Source organism: Furipterus horrens, unplaced genomic scaffold, assembly GCF_987537825.1.
Source record: "Furipterus horrens unplaced genomic scaffold, mFurHor1.1.pri manual_scaffold_21, whole genome shotgun sequence".
Classification (NCBI taxonomy): domain Eukaryota; kingdom Metazoa; phylum Chordata; class Mammalia; order Chiroptera; family Furipteridae; genus Furipterus; species Furipterus horrens.
In genome coordinates, this window is record NW_028327191.1 from 178,483 (window position 1) to 197,619 (window position 19,137).

The window sequence follows — 19,137 nt, forward strand, 5'->3', positions numbered from 1 at the left end:
GCAGCTGTGTGTGGGGTCTCCCTGGCGTGTGGTAAGGAGACACCACTGGGGGTGACAGTCCTGCCCCCCAAGGTGGGGAACAGACAGACCCCCGTTCCAGCGCCACCTCTGAGCCAGAGAGGGGGCTAGTGAGAGCCCGCAGGTGCCCCGCTGACCCAGTGCACAGGTGGGGGCCTCATCACAGGGCTGGCCCGGCTGGAGGCAGACTGTTCCCGACACCCCCCTGCCCGCTGGCCGCGAGGGGCAGAGGTGACAAGGGGGGCCAGGCTGCTGGCACTCCCCCAGCGGTGGGCGACCCCGGCCTGGGGGTGGCAGGGGTACCACCTCTCCGTGGAAGCGCCAGCGAGGACCAGCTCAGTGGCCCCCAATAGCCCGAAGCCCCCTCAGCACAAAGCGGAGCAAGGCCCAATGCCGGGGTACCGGCGCCCGGGCAGGGGATGCTCTGCACACCCCCACGGCGCGCAGGGGCTGCAGGCCTCTCTGAGGCGGGGGGGGGGGGGGGGGGGGCAGCGCGGCCCGGCGGCAGCTTAGGGCCCCCACCCCACCTGCAGAGCGGCGCCTCCCTGCTGGACCCGGGCCCCCGGAAGCAGTAAAAGTTTGGGGGTGCCTTCGGAGCCTGTGGCGAGGACCCGGAGGGCCCCGGCGGGGAAGCCCCCAGCACGCGCCAGCGGCAGCGGAGTCCCGGGCTGCAGGGAGGAACGCGCCCCGACCGGGGGTCCCATCTGCGGGCCCCCAGGCCCAGGCCCTCCGCCAGCCCTGCAGGCCCGGGTGGGGACGCGGCCCCGAGGCTCCCGCGCCCAGGAAGGCGGCCCGCACTTTGCGCGGCCACGTGCTCCGGCTGACGGAGGGGGCTCGGCCCGGTCCGGCCAGGCCCAGGCCCGCGCTCCAGCCCAGGCCCGAAGGATGCTCCGGCCTCCGGCCTCGGGCTCCGGCTCCTCCCAGGCCCCCGGGCCACGCAGGCGCCCCAACAGGTGGGCAGCGCGCCGTCCCCGGGCCCGGGGCGGCTGGGGTCGAGCGGGCGCCCCGCGGTGGGGGAGGGGCGGGCGGGTGCCGCGCGGGCGGGTGGGGGAGGGGCGCGGCGCGGGGCCCGCACGGGGCGCGGCGGGACGGGCGGCCCGGGGCGGCGTGCGGAGGGGCGGCGGGGGTCGGGGGCCGGGGCCCGGGCTGCGGGGCCGGGGGGCAGCCGGCGGCGGCCTTACCTCCGACCCTGTACATGTTGGCGGCCATGTCCGGCGGCGGCGGGCGGCGGGCGGCCTGGAAAATGGAGGCGCGGGCGCGGGCGCGGGCGGGGGCGGGGGCGCGGGCGCGGCGGGCGGGCGGGAGGTTTAAAGGGGCCGCTGCCTCCCCCGCCGCCGCCGAGGCCGCGCAGGGACCGAGGCCGCGGGCGGGCGGGAGAGGAAGAGGAGGAGCGGCGCCGGCGGGGGAGGGGCCTCGGCGCTGCCGTTGCCGCCGCCGCTCGCCCCCTCCCTCCCGCAGCCCTTGGGTCGGTCCTGCCGCTTCCCCGCGGGCCTCCCCGCACCCCTGCTCGTTGGGGCGGTCCCCAGCCGCACCCCCGTGGGCTCCCAGGGGGTCCTCCTGTCGTCCCCAGCGTCCCTCTACCCCGCTGGCCCCCCTGCACTGCTCCCCGCCACCCCGACCCTCCGCCCGCCCCTCCCACAGCGCAAGCCCCTCCCGTGGGACCCCCCGCCCGCCCGCGCCTCTGTCCCAGGCCGCCCTCTTCCCCACCCCGGCCGGACCCCTCGCAGCGCAGCCCCCACGCCTGGCTCCCCTCTCCCCTGTGGGGCCACCCCGTCCCACCTCCTGTCGGCCAGGCGGGCACGCGCCCGGGAAGGGCCGCTGAGACTCGGGGTCCAACGGGCCTGGGGCCCGGACCGTGGGTTGGAATGACAGGGAGCCGTGCCCAGAGGACAGGGGCTGGAGGGGCGGCCCCGGCGGGGAGGCACCTGCTTCTCTTTCCAGCCCCATCAACCCTGGAAGCCCCTGTGGGAGAGGGCTTGTGCCCCCGGCCCCAGGAGAGCCCAGTCCACATGAAGCCGCCCAGACCAGGGGTTAGGGTACCCGAGGGGAGGTGTGGACACAGGAGAAACAGCTCTGCTGGGGAGTCGGGGGCCGGGGGCTCCAGGGGTCAGGTCTGTGCAAAACCAGGGTGGCAGCGCAGCTGACTCAGATGGGCGAGGTCTGTGGCTGGCGAAGGGGGCTGATGTCCAGTTTGAGGGACATCTGTGGGACAGGGAGTGGGGCGCTCGGGGGGCCCCGGCTGAGTGCAGGGTGTCTCCCGGCAGGCAGGGGCCCGTGGCCAGTGCTGGATGAAAGCCGGGCCGGGTCCAAGGAGGGCGAGGGCCACGGGCCACAGCGCAAGCAGTGGGGCCACCATCTCTCAGGAAGTTAGGTGAGAAGGGCAGTGGGGAGCGTGGAGGGGGCAGCATCAGTTTGATGGGGTTGGGGAGAGCTCACAGACATGAGACGGGGATGATGCTCCCAAGACAGGGGGATGCCCCCTCCCCCTCCCACAGGCCTGTCCTCACTTTGTGGTCTGCCTCCCCTTGGAAAACACAGCTGCAGCTCAGTCTTCTACCACCAGCTAACACACCGACCCAAAAGTTAGGACTCCCCCAAAATGCCCAGGCAGCTGCTAAGCTCGAGATAGCCCAACACTTCCTGTGTCTTAAAGCCACCCCCACCTCGGAGGCAGGAGAGGCCTCACCGGGGAACAGGCACCTGAGGCCAGCTGGGGAGAGCAGGAAGGCAGGCAGGCGGTCAAGGCTGGCTTTCACGTTAGGACCCAGGTCTGAGAGAAGCCACCGGAATGCCAAGCCTCCCCATGAGAGATAAGATCGACCCCCCCCTGCCCCCCGCAGCAGAGTGGCACTTAGTAAAGTCTCAGGAGCCCAGCTCCTCCAGATGGCGGCCTCCTGCGCCTCTCCAGACAAACCCATGGCTGCACGCAGGGCCCGTCAACACCACGCAGATACGCTGCGAGAAAGACAAGTCCGTCCCTTTAGTAGCGGAGCAAACGGGCTCTGGTCAGAACAGGGAGGATGTGGGAAGGCCCAACCACACCCGGGATTCAGCCGCAGCAGAAAAGCCCGAGGGTGAGCAGGGGGCCAGCAGCTGACACCGGAGCTGGGAGGGGGGTGGGGGTGCAGGGGGGCTCAGTCAGAACCCACTTCTGGAATGAGGAGCTCAGCCGCTGGAGGACAAGATCACAGCACGCGAGCAAGATAAGGACCAGGAGACAGTTCCTCCCAGTCAGGAGGCAGGTTATGGAGGAAAGGCGTGAGGTCATTTCAGGGCAAGACAAAGCTGTCACAAATTACTCCTACAGCTGTCATTGGCTCAGCACCGACCTCAGGGCACACCGGGGTGGGGTGAGGAAACTGCCTGCCCCGGGGGTGTGCGGTCTAGCGGGAGGAGGGAAGGCAGTGCAGATGACAACGATGGCCTTTCGTGCTCTTGGACAGCGATCATGGTGGCGGCACGTCTGGATAGTTCAGGACACTGGTAGGAGGCTCATCGGGTCTACTGGTGGGTGGTGAGCCCAGAGGCCACATCCCTCTGCAGGGCTTCGGGCCCAGGGGACACTGGCTTTGCCACTGGAGGGCTCAGAGAGCTGGGCTGATGTCGCACAGGAGGGTGTGCTGAGGGGTGTGGAAGACGCAGAGGTGGGGGAGAGGCCCAGAGTCAGGGCACCTGCTGCCAGAGGAGAGGGTCAGAGAGGGGCTCAGACACGCTGCAAGGAGGGTTCTCGGGGCTCATGGGAGCTAGGTGCTACAGGCCGCGATGTGCCCCAGCGAGACCTGCTTCCCCAAGGACGAAGGTAACTTTCAGAAGGAGCATATAGGGAACAAGGACCAGATGCCAGGCTGGCCCTGTCCCGTGAGCACTGGAAGGGGAGCCAGAAAACCGTCCAGCCAAGCGCTCTGGGGAGCAGAAAGGCCCCCAGGAGGTAGAACCTGCTAAGAAATATAGTTCTTTAAAAATGTAAAAGCTGACCTTGAAACCAGCCAGAGGATGGGGCCACCACAGACCCTGGAGCCAAGATGGGGCTGAGCTGGCGTGTGGGCTACCAGGGCGCAGGGGACCCAGAGGGCTCAGGAGGGAAGGACACCGAACCTTCCCGTGGCGACACCGTGCCAGGCACCCGGGGAAGCAGGACGGTCGGCCAGCGCTGTCTCAAACCAAGGACACCCACCCCTTCGTAGCTTGCACAGACAATCGTAAGAGAATCTTCTCGCTTCACTTGGGCAGTCGCGTTTTCTCCGGAAGTTAGCTTTAATTGGAAGGAGCAGTCCTGCGCGTGGGCGGCTGCGTCGCCCCGGGTCCTCCCACGCCTGCCCCGGCCTTCAGAAACATCCGAGGAACTTCGCTGAACGTCAGCAGGTTACGGCGGCGGCCGCCGTTTTCACACCTTCGTGTCGATCGTGGAACAGCGAGTGTTCGGTGGGCGGCGCTGGCGGTCCCAGGGCCAGGCCGAGGAGCTCCCCTTTCTGCTTGGGTGTCCAGAGTGGCCTCTGACCCCTGCTCCCCACCACCAGAGAACCCCAATGGCCACCACCCAGGGGGGCCCTGTGAGGCCCAAGGAGGCACATTACACTCCCAGAGCTGGGGAGAGACTTGCCTGGTAGGGAAGCAGAAATGAAAGAGCAGTTTAGAAGGGACACATGGTGACAGCGGGCAGTGTCCACTGCCAGTGTTGCGTGATGTTGACATCCTGACTTGCCTGGCCTGTCTCCGGGTGGACCCTTCTCTCACCCAGGCTCCCAGGCCTTCCACCCTCCTCTCTTCCAGGAGGGGCACTGTTGACATTTGAGGCCCGGTCATTCTTGGTTTTTGGGGGGGGGGGGGCGTCCTGTGCTCTGGGACACTGAGCAGCACTCATGGCCTCTACCCACCCAATGCCAAGAGCCCCCCTGGGAGGCACAGTTCCCCTCCCCCAAGCCTGTGACTGTGCTGGGTCCCATGGCAGGAGGTGAAGGTCGCTAACCCAAGAGCCTTGGAGTTGCTTCCTAGGTAACCCAGTGGACCCGATGCCTACATGGTCCCTGCAAGGAAGAGAAGGTAGGGGAGAGAGGTGACGATGGAAGGAGGTCGAGGGCTGCTATGCTGCTGACTTGGGAGATGGAGGAAGGAGCCACCAGCCGAGGGATGTGGGCAGCGTAGTCTAGAAGCCGAAAAGGCCAGAATGGATGGGATGTCCCCTGCAGCCTCCAGAAAGGAGCCAGGCCTGCATACACCCTGGCCACAGTTCAGGAGACCTGTTTCGGGCTCCTATGTGACTTACAGTCAATGGCTTTAAGACACTGGGTCTGTGACCTGTTGGCACAGCAGCACCCAGTGTGACAGCAGAGCCATCGCCAGGCACCGCGCTCTGCTGGAGAGGGCACAAGCTCCGGGCCAGCCCCCACCGGTAGGCGACGCTCCTTCGCCACAAGTTAGGCTGCTCCTGTGGGCCCTGTGACCGAGGAGGCTCCCAGCTCCGGGCCTCACCTCTGAGGTCCCACGGCTTGGGCCACTGCGGTGGGGGTTGCTGGGGCCCCCTGACTGCCAGCTCCTGGTGGGGGTGACCTCGTGCAGAAGCCCTGAGGCCAGGAGGAGGGCAGAGGCCGGCCATCCCAGCCTCATGAGACCCCCAGCAGCGTGAGCCAGTGAAGCCCTGGATCCTGGTGACTAACACAGAATCCTTGTGAGCCACTCAGCAACAGAAGTCCACACACTTCGTTACTGGGTCGTACTTGTTGACACAGGGATGGGGGAAGTGCAGAGAAGCATCTTCCCGCTCAGCATGCAGCCTGGCCCAGAGCAGGCTCTGGCCCTTGACACCCCCGCTTCATCATCAGGGGTTCTGAGCAGGAGGGGGTCATGACGTCCTCCAAAGTCCTGCCTAAAACTCCACGCACCCTAGGGATCCTGAGCAATGCACAGGCCTGAAACATGTAATTTCAGGGGACCTGGAGGAGAAGGGGGCACCGAGCTGTGTGGTTTTCGAAGGCGTCCTGAGCCCAGCAGTAAGGAGGGCGGGAGGCAGGACGGGCTGGTGGTGCCCCACCCTGGACGAGGGGCTGTAAGAGGCCCGCAGTAGCCTTGATCCCGCAGCTGCCTCCCCAGGACCCCCCAGGAAAGGCCTGCAAGACAGGCGCTGGGCTGAGCAGGCTCCTAGGAGGGCGGCCGCCTCGAGGCCTGGGCCTCTGGGCTCGTGACGTGCCAGGAAGGCGCACTCCGGGCCAGGCAGGCGCGGAAGGCGGGGCTGGACTCGGCAGGCCTGGGCGGGTGCGGGATGAGCACGTCCTTGTCCACGTCCTCGGACACCAGCTGGGCCACAACCTGCACGATGTCCTGCCGGAGACCGCAGGGTCAGGGGGCGTGTCGGGGCGGGGCGAGGAAGGGGCGCCCCACGACCACAGCGCCGTCCCCTTTCCCCGAACCGGGCAGTGGGCAGAGGCCCCGGCGGCGTCCCGCCTCTCCTGCGTGCCCCGCACGGCCCGCTGCCGCCGCTCCTCGATGCTGAGGCTCCAGTGGCGGCCCGGGCACCTCCTCTGCGGCGGCTCGCACACCTGCGGGGACAGGGCAGCGGTCTGCACTGGCCACGCACGGGGCTCCCTGAACCCGCGGACCCTTCCTCTGCGCCCTCCGCGGAGGCTCTGGGGGGGATGCCGAGCCCCTGGGGTCCAGCTCCGGCTCCCAGGGCAGCACACGGGGCCTCTCGGCTTCACGCAGCGGCTGTGGGCCTGACCCCGCCCGCACCTGCCGCCATTGGCTGTGTGCTGGGCGCCGGGACGGTGAAGCCTCCCGGCGGAGTTCTTGGCGGTCCAGCTGGGGCCCTGAAGTGGCCATGGAGCCGCCGCGCACGCACTGGGGAGGCCGGGAGGACAGGCAGCCAGCAGGCTGTGCACGGAAGAAAGGCGGGACCCTACTCCCTGAACCTCCTGGGGGGCGGGGCTGCTGGTGAAAGCCCCAGGGGCCCCTCCCAGGCTGCCCAGCCCTCCTGCTGCCTCCTGGGGAAAGGCAGGTAGTCTCTCTGTGGCATGCCTGGGAGGGGGGCAGCATGCTAAAAATGGAGGTTTAAGACAAACTGGGAGTCCACATTCCTCAAATAAATTAAGAACCATGACCACACGATCCTGAATCCCACCTGTGGGTACAGACACAAAGGACTGGAAGCAGGAACACAGGGCGCGTGTGCACCTGCGCTCACGGCAGCACTGTCCCCAGCAGCCAGAGAAGGGAGCAGCCCAGTGCCCACGAGGGACGGTGGCCCCATGTGGCCCCTCCACACAAGCGATGGGGTCCAGCCTTAAGGAGGATGGACATTCTCACACCGGTTGCGACATGGGTGGACACTGAGAACATGATAATGAGAGAAGGAAGCCAGACACGGAAGGACATTGATTTATTCCACCGATCGAGGGACCCAGAGGAGTCAGGTCCACAGAGACAGCACACGGAGGGCACCCGGGCCTGGGGGAGGGGAGAGGCAGAGGATTAGTGATTCATGGGGACAGAGGTTCAGATTTGCAAGAAGAAAAAGTTCTGAAGACCTATTTTGCAACAATGTGAATATACTACCAAGCTGTACACTTAAAAGTGGTTATGGCAGCCCTGGCTGGTGTGGCTCAGTGGACTGAGTGCCAGCTTGCAAACCAAAGCGCCAGTGGTTCGATTCCCAGTCAGGGCACAGGCCTGGGTTGTGGGCCAGGCCCCTGGTTGGGAGCGCATGATATTTCTCTCCCTCCCTTCCCCTCTCTCTAAAAATAAATAAATAAAATATTTTAAAATAAAATAAAATGTGAGTCACGAGCTCTGCAGGAGGCATGGCAGGCTGTTGTTCCTAATTCCCCACGCTCTTCCTATCGCGGGGGTCAACGCCTCCCCTTTAACATGACATCACAGTTGTGACAGGACAGGGTGTTGGGTCGCTGACCCAGGTCCCTGGGAAGCTTGGTCCTGCCCTACGGCTTCTCTGCCCTCTCTTCTTTCTTCTGACCCAGTCTGTGTCCTCTCCACCCCACTGTCCCCTCCACTTGCTCAGAAGTGGTTCTCTTTCCAGTCTTTTGGTGTCATCACAGTGTGTCTGCAAACTCATCAAAGGCTGAAGGTGACAAACGTCTCCATTGTCTTCTCAGTCATCACAAGGGATTCTGCTGCAGACGCCGCTCGGGTCACGAGTGCATTGCGCGTGTGCGTGTTAAGCTGCACTGGGTCTCCTGTGCTGAGCTGACTGGGGCCGGGCCCCCACACTGCCTTCTTCATGCCCCTCAGTCTACCCGAGGTCACCTTCCTGGGTGCGAGGTCTGTTCTCAGAATTGGGGTGAGGGTCTGCTAGGGGAGAATTCCTTCTCCCACTTAGGATTTTATTTATTTAGTCTCCCTCTTCTGGAACGATGTTTGTGCCGGCAAAGGCACCAGGGGGTGGCTCACGCGCAGCATACGCAGCCCCGCCCTGTTCTGCCCCGTCGAGCTTCCAAGCCGTCAACGTCGGTCTCACTGTCCCTCCTTTGAAGGCCCCCCCACTCCCCCGTGGCTGCTCTGTCTCTGTGCCCCGCAGCGCCGCGCACATGGTTCTAGGGCCAAGGCCTTTCAGGTCTGCTTGGGGTTGGGTGGGCCTGGGACTAGCGTCTGACTCGCGGTTTGCGTCAGCCGGCCCCCATGTCCACGCTCTGGGCTTTGTCCCCCGCCGAGTGGGTTGCTGTGGGATCGACGGGCAGCCATCTGGGGGCAGCTGGCCACCATGAAACGAGGACACTGACGCTGCGCCTGGAGAGGTCCACGCAGCGAGCAGCTGAGACCTCCGGCCCGCATCTGGCGCTGACCCATCAGCACATGAGTGCGGCCAATCCTGCAGCCCAGCTCTCAGACGGCTGTCGCTCTGCCTGGCACCCTGACTGTAACCGTGTGAGAGGTCCCAAGCCAAAGCCACCCAGCTAAGCAGCTCCCAGACCCCTCACCTACAGAAACAGGGACAAAAATATGTGTTGTTGTTTTCAGCTGCGAAGTTTCGGAGATATTTGTTATGCAGCAATAAATAATACACAGCCAGAAACACTTGGTACAGCTAGGATAAAAGGTTTTAAATTCATGGAAAAAATTTTTTTAATTGGGATTGCACTGAATTAGTTATTTGGGGGAAATCTGGCAGGTTTAAAACATTAAATCATCCCATCCAAGAGTGGGGTCCAGCTTCCCACTGTCCTGCTACTCAATCACATTTCGGTGTTCTTCATACAGGTTTATCTCAGAGGACATCGCTATTTGTTGCTAATCTGAATGGACGTTTTTTCCATGATGTTTCTGGTTGGTTATTTTTAGTGTTTTGAAAAACTCTTAAGCATCGAATGCTGGTTATACGCCAAATTTCCTCCGTTATGGGCGGCGTTCCTTCTTTTTATTGGCTTCCATGGATTGTCTAGGTAGACAATATATTAGTGGTAAATGGTGACCTCTTCATCTTTTTTCAGATGTTCACAGTTCATTTCATTTCCCGGATTCTGCAAAAGCCCTCCCATCTCTGCGTCAGTGACGCTCTGCATCCCTGCTGGGCCAAATCTGCGAGAAACGCCCCTGCTGAGGTCCACGTGGAGAGTCCATCACTTCCGACCTCGTTAAGACTCAACAGGTTTGGTTTGTTTTGTTTTTAAGGAAATAAACTGGAACTTATTAACATTATTTTTCATCATTCCTTCAGATAATCATGTGGTCTTCCTCCTTCTGTTAATAGAGAGCATTTTACAAATTTACAAATTCCTTCTCCTTGGCATACAATTTCCTTGTGTTTATATGCACCTTGCATGGGCAACAGCAGACCCTCCATATCACCCTGCCCAGGCTCTGTAGCTTCAGCTTCACTGGAGAGGACACTCCAGCGTCATCGCAAGATGTCGATTCAACACGGGAGGAGACAGATACCGTGTCACTCCCGAGTCGGACTGCACAGCCATTCTCGGCGGTGCAGATAGACTCTTAAGAAGCTACACCATCGTCTCTCGAGACGGACGGCTGCCGACGATATGCACCTTCATTTTTCAGCACAGTTATTGAGCATGGGCTGCACGCTGGGCACCCTCCTGCTCTGGATTCTGTGCCACGGTGAGTACAGCACGTGCTTCTCGCCCGTTCCCCTTGCCCTCTTGTCCTCACATACAAGAAGTGGCTCAGGGCAGTTCAAACCTCATTGAAGGGGATGACAACTTTCTTTCCTTTTTGTTTAAAAGTGTATTTTATTGATTATGTTGTCACAGTTGTCCCAATTATTTTTCCTCTTTGCTCCTCTCTGCCCAGTACCCACCTTCCCTCCAGCAACCCCTGCCCCTTAGTTCATGTCCATGGGTCGTGTGTGTAAGTTCTTTGGCTTCACCCTTTCCTGTATTATTCTTAACTCCCCCCTGTCATTTTGTACCAACCGATTATGCTTCTTAGTCCCTGCACCATTTCCCCATTTCCCCCCCTCCCACTCCCAGCTGATAACCCTCCAAATGATTCCCACACCTATGATTCTGTTCCTATTCTGGTTTGCTTAGTTGGATTTTGTTTTTATTTTTTAGATTCAGTTGTTGATAGTTGTGAGTATGTTGTCATTTTAGTTTTCATAGTTTTGATCTTCTCCTTTTTCTTAAATAAGTCCCTTTAACATTTCATGTAATAATGGCTTGGTGATGATGAACTCCTTTAGCTTGACCTTGTCTGGGAAGCACTTCATCTGCCCTTCCATTCCAAATGATAGCTTTGTTGGATGGAGTAATCTTGGTTGTAGGTTGCTTTTCACCACATTGAATACTGCTTGCCAGTCCTTTCCTGCCTGCAAAGTGTCTTCTGAGAAATCAGCCGATAGTCCTATAGGCACCCCCCTGTAGGCAACTCTCTGCCTCTCTCTTGCTGCCCCCAGGACTCTGTCTTTATCTTTCACTTTTGGCATCTCAGTCATGATGCGTCCTGGTGTGGTCCCCTCTGGGTCCAACTTGCCCGGGACCCTCCGTGCTTCCCGGACCTGTATATCCATCTCCTTTGCAAAATTTGGGAAGTTTTCCTCATTTTCTTCAATTCTTGCTTCCTCATTCTGCACTGGTTGACTGTTTTTTTCTTCCTGATGTTCCAGATCATTGATTTGAACCCTGGTTTCCTTCCCTTCACCATTGGTTTTGTGTGGATTTTCCTTCGTTTCACTTAGCATAGCCTTCACTTCTTCTCTTATGCGTTTGCCGTACTCAAGCATATCTGTCAAGCCTGTGAGCATCTTTATCACCAGTGTTTTGAATTCTGTGTCTGTTAGGTTGTCGATCTCCTCATTTGTTAGGTTGGCTGTCTCCTCGTCGCTTAGTTCTCCCCCTGGAACCTTGATCTGTTTCCCCTTTTGGGCCATACTTTTCTGTCTCCTCATTCTGACAGGCTCCTGTGTGTGTTTACCTCCGCTTCCCAGGTAGAGCTGTCACACCTGTTACATTGTAAGGGGCGGAGCCTTAGGGATTCATCAGTACAGGGCGACCTGTTTCACCACATTGTGGCGCTGTGTGTGTGGGAGGGGTCCGAGAGGGAACAACACCACCTGCCTAGCACTTGCCCCTTCTCCAGGCACCTCTCCCACTTCCACACTAGACTGGCACCCATCTAGCTGCTGCCCTGGCCGTTGTTACCAGAGTGGTCTGCAGACTTTCTAGGACTGTGGGGGCCCTTTAAACAAGCGGACTCTGCCGAGAGATTGGCAGTTTCTGCCTCCGCCCCAACCCCCACTGGTCTGCACAGTCAGAAGCAATGAGGCTTGATTTTCCCCGGTGCTGGGACCATGGGCTTCGAGGTCCGGTGAGGAGCTGGGAGCGCTCCTCAGGTGTCCTTCCTTTTTAAAACATGTGACGGCGCTTTCTACTGGCCTGCTGCTGCTGCTGCCGCTGCCACCACCACCACCACCGCATCAGCGCCACCACACCTCGTCCTCTCCACCCTGGCTCCGCCCCTCCTACCTGTCTGGATGAGTATTTCTTTTTTATATCTTTGTTTGCTGGACTTCAATGCAGTTTGATTTTCTGGAACTTCTGGTTGTTTCTAGTTTTGAGGTAGTTGTATTCCTTCTTAGTTGTGGAGGGAGACGCAGCGTGTCTGTCTATGCCTCCACCTTGGCCAGAAGTCCAGATTTTTCTTTATTTCATCTAGTGTAAGCTTCATTTCTACCTGGGTCTTTTTAATGCTGTTGCTGTACTCAGTGAGTTCTCTGAGCATCCTGATAAGCAGCGTTTTGAACTCTGCATCTGATAGGGTGCTTATCTCTGTTTCATTTTGATCTGCTCTTTCATCTGGGCCATGTTTCTCTGTCTCCTCATGTCGATGACCTCTCTGTGTTTGTGTCTGTGTGTCAGGTCGAGCTGCCCTGATTCCGTCTCAGTGGCATGGCCTGTTGTAGAGAAGCATGCCTGTAAGTTGTGTGGGGCAGAGCCTTAGGTAATGGCAAGGGCAGGGCAACCTGTTCGGCCACTCTGTGGCGCTGTGGGGGAGGGCTTCAAGAGGGGACAGTGCTGCTGCCTGGTCTCTGGCGACTGCCCGGGAGGAAGATGTCTCTTGGCACTCACCCTGTTGCCAGTCACTTTAATTTCTCCCCATATGCCACTGGTGCCCTTCCAATGTTGCCCTGGTGCTGAATCCCAGAGGGGGTTGGTCTACATGAGTTCCAAGTTGGTTGCACAACCTTTAAGAGGAATCTCTTGAGAATACCTCAGTTTCTTCTACCACCCCAACCCACACTGGTTTTTACAGCCAGAAGTTATGGGGACTTACCTCCCTGGCACTGGAACCCTGGGCTGGGTGGTCAGGTCTGGGGCTGGGATCCCTTGCTTCCATGGTACTCCTCTGGAATTTTATCCACCACACGTGGAACTCGGACCACCCATTCTGTGTCTCAGTGCGTCTTCACGCATCTCTGAGTCTCTTCATGTGTTCCTGTGTCTCTACCCCTCCCACGTGCCTGGATGAATGTGGCCGCTTTAAATCCTTGGTTGTCGGACTTCCACACAGCTTGTCTTTATGACAATTCTGGGCGACACTTGCTTTGTAGTGTGGTTATGATTTTTGTTGTGGTTGTGTGAGCAGACGAGGTGTGTTTACCTAACCCTGCATCTTGACTAGAAGTCCAGGATGATTACAATCTTAATTCCTTTGGAGTGTCCACCCATACAGTCTTCATTTAGGGATGCTCTGGGGCCACTTTAGAACTTCCTTTGCTGTTAGTGGTCTCCTCGGGTTTTTTTTTAAATACCAGTTTTAGTAACACAAACTCAGACATCACCTTTCAGGGCCTTTGCTTTGCTAGTGCACTTTCTGCCCAAGAGTGGTGCTCCTGGGCGAGGGGGTCGGTGGCTGAAAAACCACAGTCCTTGTGTCTCTGATGACAGCTTCATTCCTCTTCAGCCACCTGCTGGTCTTCTGGATGGCTCCTCTACATGTCTCACCTTTTTCCGATTTCTCATTTCTATCTTTTCAATTTTCCATGTGGTTTCTTCAACTTTAGATTCTGACCCTTCTACCCAACATTTCAAGTCTGTTGTTTATGTATTGTGAACTCTATTTTATTTCCTGAATGTTCCTTTTCATAACACGGAGTCTTCTCTGTGTTATGTGTGGGGAATGTCTTCTCCTCCATTCCCTAGGACTGCATTCTATGTCCCGGAGGCTGTTTACCTGTCCGCCTGCTGCTCATGGCAAAGGGAGGAGTGGGTCACAGCCTGCAGCCCTGTGGAATGTAGAGACCTGTTGAACGTGTTATCACTGGAGGGGCAGCTGGCGGGCCAGGTCTCCGGGGCCCGTCCTCCAGTATCTAGCCGGTTTTCTCCTGGATGGGTCACATCTCACACCGGCTGTCTGCCCGCTTCGCCAGGGAAGGAACCCAGCCAAACGCTCTGCTAATGCCTGTCTCCCCCACCCCGTGTCTGGATCCGCTGCACCTGAGAGTCTCCCCTTCAGCCTCTGCAGGTGCAACCCTGTCTCCTGCCTGGGAGGGGATCTGAGATCTACATGCTTCCCATCGGGCTTTTGATCCATCCCCTTCCTGCTGCCCCTGCACCTGCATCAGAGACCTCTGGCCAGGCAGCTCTCAGCATCTGTAGGACGCAGCCTTCCAGCAACCTCTGCCGTGACACCAGTCACCACTCAGCCACCTGCTTCCCACCCTCACATTCTGTTGCTCCCGCCTCTCTGGGTCTCTGCTTCTCAAACACTGTTTTTGCCATGTTTCAGAGTTTTAGGAGGTGTGTTCTTTGTGGACTCCCTAAAACCCAGCAGGAGGAGGAAATTCTCTGCCTATTGTGTTCAACACCCAAGGACCCGGTGAGTCAAACCTATTGGTAATTGTGCTCCTCAAATCTCTGTCTTTTCTTGTTGTCACTCACTTTGTCCCTTGACCATTTTCTTCTCAGAAGGAAGCATTATATCTACTGGGCTTGAGCGTTCGGCCATTTCTCAGCCACTGCTGTACATCATGCCTCGGGCGTCTGTCTGCAAGGTGCATTGTTAGGCGCCCCAGGCCTCCAAGCTCCTGGTTGTCCTCGCAGGCAGGGGAGAGCTGCACCGTCAGCGGCCCGGAGGCTCCTGGGCTGCCCGCAGAGGGGCTGTCCTGTCCCAGTGTGGCCTTAGGCACGCGTTCAGTGTAAATTTAAGAACACCGGCTGCACGGGGAAAATGCAAAGGAAAATATATTTAAAAACTCAGGAGCTCACTGTCCAAAATGCTTCAGACGTACCCCAGCCAGAAAGCAGGACTGATGGATCTTGCTGCTCAAGTTCCCGCCCTGCCCCGTGGGCTGAGCGCGGACAGGACGGGCTGCAGACCATGCTCCCGGCCCCTGCCGCCTCGGGGGCGGCCGCGAGCTGCGCGAGGCCTGGCTGGTCTTCCGATGGCCCCCCTCATGTGCTCCGAGACCTCCCGGGGCTGTGGCGGCGGACGCGCCCACAGGGCTGTTCCCCGCGTCACACGTCAGTGGGGGGGGCGCCACGCTGCTCTCCACGCCGTTGCCGACGCTCGGACCCGCCGCTTCTCCTGCAGTTGTCAAACACTTCCTTGTCACTCACGTCCCTGACACCAAATACTGTCTACTGCCTTCCTGGCCCCCTCGGTGCACCCCGGGGGCGCCCGACCCTTCCCGCAGGTGCGCGTGCTTCCCTGGAGGCCCCGCTCGCCGGGGGTGTCCGGCCCAGCGGACGGCCCCGGGCACCTGGCACAGTCTCTCTCGCCGCCGCCCCCCCCCCCCCCCCCTGTGTGGGCACCTTCTGCACACTGTGGGGCAATAGCGCTGCTGCGGACGTGGGAGTGCCAACCCCTGCCCGTGCCTCCGCTTCCCGTCCTCTCACAGAAGCACCCAGAAGTGGTCTGCGCTTTGGTGACCGGACCGTTTTACATTCCCACCAGCAAGGCGCACGCACTCTTTGCTTCGTTTTGGGGGCTTAAGTGTTCTAGCCGCCCTAACAGGTACGCGGTGACGCCTCGCTGCGGTTCTGATGTGCACGGCCCGTGACCAATGATGTTGACCATTTGTTTATCTTCAGAGAAATGTCAACTCCTTTGTCCATTTTTGAATTGGATTATTTTTTAATTATTGTGGAGTTTCTGGAATTCTCTATATATTCTGGATATTAAGCCTTTATCAATATGTGACTTACAAATATTTTCTCCCATCCCATGGATTGACTTTTCACTCTGTTGATAATGTCCTTTGATGATCAAAAGTTTTTAAGTTTGATGAAGTCCAATTTATCTGTTTCCACTTCTACTGTCTGTGTGGTTGGTGCCGTATCCAAGAAACCGTTGCCAAATCCAGTGTTAGGAAGCGCGACTCCTGTTTTCTTCTAGGACCGCTATACTTCTGGCTCTTCCGTTTGTCTTCAAGGCATCTTACGTTAACCACACAGCGTTAGGCACGAGCCCAGCTGCATTCTTTCTCCTGTGGATGTCCACTGTTCCCAGCACCGTTTGTTGAAAAGTCTGTACTTTCTCCAACAAAGATTTGTGGCTCCCTTGGTGCATATTTTTCCTCTATAGACATGGGTTTAAAATTTATGTACTTATTTATTTTGAGAGAGAGAGGGAGGGAGAAAGAGAAGGATAGAAACATCCATGTGAGAGAGAAACATTTCACTTTGCAGGATGATGCCCAACCAACGGAGCCACACTAGTCAGGGCTGCGGATGTGCTGCTTTTCATGTAGTTCAATGTACCCATCTTCTGTTTTGTGGCTTTTGGACTTTGGGGCCTGGCTAGAAAGGCCGACCCCATTCCAGGGTTTCTTCTAATCCTTTTATGGCATCAGCACATAATTGGGGTTTATCCTGACGTTCAGTGAGAGGCATGGCTGCAGCTTCCTCCCGGGCAGCCACACAGCTACCCAACGCGGTTCATGGAGAAGTGCCCCCAACCCCAACAAGAGGCCAGCTTCATCCCATGTTATGTGTCTGCAGGCATCTAGGTCAATGTCTAAATTTTCTACTTGGTTTTGTGGCTCATGCATCATGTGCCAGGACTCACTTGCTTTCAAAACTGAAGTTTTGAGATATGAATTCATATCTGCTATGCCTGAACCTATTCTTATTTTTCTACTTCAGCAGTTTGCCATATTAAAAAAAAATAGTTTTGGCCTGTTTATCCTTCATGACACTGAACAGGGAAACGCCTTGGAGGGCCCTCACCAGGGGCAGTGCCTTCTCCTTGTTCAGTCTCTGTGTAATGCTGTGGGGCGTTTTCAAGTTCATCTCAAACAGGGTGGCCTCTTCCCTGTGAAGTTTATTCCTGTTGTCCAATGTGCCCCTTTTCATTTGTTTTTCTCCTGGAGTCTGCTGCTCACATCAGCACATGCCCTCTTCCTGACCTGTCTGGTGTGGACGGACTCCCGTCCCTCCGCTCTGACCAGGCACTGTCCCAGGTCTCCCAGGGTACCGTGCAGCCGCCTCTGCAGGGCTCACCATCCTCACCCCCTCGTTCAGCTGCAGGGGTCAACTGTTCCAAGAGGGCGCAGGTCACTGAGGGATGGTGATGCCCCCCCAGCTTGCTCTGCCCTGTCTGGCACAGCTGGGGTTCTTCTGACTTCTTTTCCTAGGCTTTCAGTTCTCCACATAATTCATATTTAAAGGGAGATAAAGAGGAGCTGGCAGACGGGTTGGGGTTCGGTGGCTGCGGCAGTGTCCTGCTTCTGCTGCCCCCCCACACAGCTAGTGCTGACCCTCTCACTCTGCCAGGCATGCGCCCCCACCGGAATGTGGTGGCCATCCGTTCTCCACCCTGTGGGTTCCTGCCTGACTGCGAGAAGATCTGGAGGATTCGGGCACGCTGAGGGGGACAAGGAGGAAGGACACCATGCAGGACAGTCAGAGAGAGGGTAGCCTGGTGTGTCCCTTGATACCACAGCAAGCAGCTGACATCCTCCAGGGCTGGAAGGAGTGGAAGGAAGAGGTCGGATGACACCAGAGATGTCAGCAGAGTGTGGGGGACTCTGCAGGGACTGACTCCCTAACCCAAAACCACATCCTGGGAGGTTGTGAAGATGCATCTGCACCCTCTTCTTGGTCTCTGCCCTACCCCTTCTCCTCTGAGCCATCTTCCTCTGGGCCTTTCCACCCTGCTTTCCTGCTCCTGGCTCCTGGCTTCCTTCCCCACCTGCCTACGACCCATGGCCACCTGTCCACTTCTCAGAACTGCAAACACGGCATGTGTGGAGGGTCACCCTGCCCAAGAGCCATGAGGCCCTTCCATCCCTGCAGGAGGACGTGAGTCCCCACCATCTGGCTGCCACCCACAGGTGACACACTGTGTATTCAGATCCTGGATTGCCCGTCTTGAGGAATTGGCTGCAGGGTTTGGTGGTGTGGTCCCCACAGCACCCTGGCAGGTGCCTCACAGGTGCCTAGGCTTGAGGACCTGGCTGGGAGGGCACATGGGGCCTCATCGGGCCACTGGGGAGCCCACTCTCTCCTTCCCACTGCTGTTGGGAGCAGCTGTGTCCTGTCCACTCTCATGGCTGCTGCTGGGTGGGAACCGAGCAACCGTAGGGGGAAGACAGAGGCGCTTGCAGTTAGGGGCCGTCACAAGCAGAGCCTCTAGGAACAACTTTCTGAGACAGGCCCTTCTGTTGACTGCCCGCTGACCTGGTGGGTGGGACGCTGTCTCAGCCCCCCTGCAAGGGCAGAGCTTCCCCTGACTGGGCTCCTTGCGCTTGGTGCCACCCTCTGGGCCCAGAGTGTGGGTGCTGGGGAGGAAGGAGGGAGGTCCCTCTCCCTGGCCTCACATGCCCCTGCCCCAGTGCTCAGCAGAGGCAAGCAGACTTCCCACAGTTAACAGAGGCAGGAGGGCTGCAAACTCACCCTGGTGCCCACCCAGGGCTCCTGGGAAGAGAGCCCACCCCACCACTTGCTGCTCTCGGGTCCCATTCAGCCCTATCCATCATGTGCACTCCACCAGCCCCCGGCCAGAGCCAATTCCAGTGCTCCCCGCAGGGGAGTCCTGGGGTGGCCCAGGCCAGGCTCCCTTCTGCTTACCCAGTCCTGAGTCTTCAGTGCCTGCTGACTGCTGCTCTGGGCCCCCGGCTGGCTCCAGGCTTCAGTGGGGCTGGGCGACGGAGAGGCCAGGCTGTGCTCCTGGGACAGCTGTGGTCCCCGCTTCTCCTGGGGCGCGTCTTTAAGCAAATGCTTTCTGCTGTTCATGTCCAGCTGGCAGCCTGCTTGTCTGTACCTCTGACTCTGGGGGAAAGTCCCCAAGGCCACCTGTGTTCCCACTGCTCCCTGTGACCCTCTGGCAGGTGGAAGCAGTGTCAGGCTCTGCTAGGCTCACCTTCTGCCACTAGCCAGACAGTGCTGTGTGGGCCGGAGGCCAGTGAGACCCAATGGTGGGTGCCACTAGGTGACCTGGGTCCCCAGCTCCTGCTGCCACTTTCCTCCACAAGGGCCTCCCAGGCTGGAGCAGCCACAGCACCCTGTCCCGCTCCACCTCTCTCAGGCTGCCCAGGGACGCCCTTCTCTGGGCCCAGGCCCCCACTTGCTCCGCTGCAGGGAGCGCCCTCCACCTTCTCAGGAGCCTGGAGGCCTGCGCAGCGAAGGGCCAGAACCAGGAGGGCGCAGAGCCACCACCCGCGATCCTGAGGGGCACCCAGCCCCCCGCCTCCCTTCTCCCAACCCCTGTGACCTC

The 19,137-nt window shown here is 59.0% G+C and overlaps 2 protein-coding genes and 1 long non-coding RNA gene across 6 annotated transcripts in view; 1 reads left to right on the plus strand and 2 right to left on the minus strand.

The window, feature by feature from the left end:
- The window catches only part of MTA1 (metastasis associated 1), a 28,878-nt gene extending 27,588 nt beyond the window's left edge, over positions 1–1,290 (minus strand). For all 4 annotated transcript variants that reach the window (XM_090265644.1, XM_090265643.1, XM_090265645.1 and 1 more), the window contains exon 1: positions 1,200–1,290. In XM_090265644.1, coding sequence (XP_090121770.1) covers positions 1,200–1,227 — 28 coding nt within the window. In that variant the 5' untranslated portion in view covers positions 1,228–1,290. The remainder of the gene's footprint in view (positions 1–1,199) is intronic.
- A 3,551-nt stretch (positions 1,291–4,841) lies between these two features.
- TEX22 (testis expressed 22) lies at positions 4,842–18,719 on the minus strand. The gene is made up of 3 exons (XM_090265518.1): positions 18,492–18,719; positions 6,423–6,551; positions 4,842–6,333 (listed from the first exon to the last, which is right to left on the minus strand). The coding sequence occupies exons 1-3, from the start codon at positions 18,654–18,656 to the stop codon at positions 6,154–6,156; spliced, it is 474 nt and encodes a 157-aa protein (XP_090121644.1). The 5' UTR covers positions 18,657–18,719; the 3' UTR covers positions 4,842–6,153.
- On the plus strand, positions 10,024–14,490 carry LOC149990166 (uncharacterized). Its single transcript, XR_016508890.1, has 3 exons — positions 10,024–10,080; positions 14,209–14,298; positions 14,388–14,490. It is a non-coding gene; the product is annotated as an uncharacterized LOC149990166 (long non-coding RNA).
- Positions 18,720–19,137: the final 418 nt, after the last annotated feature.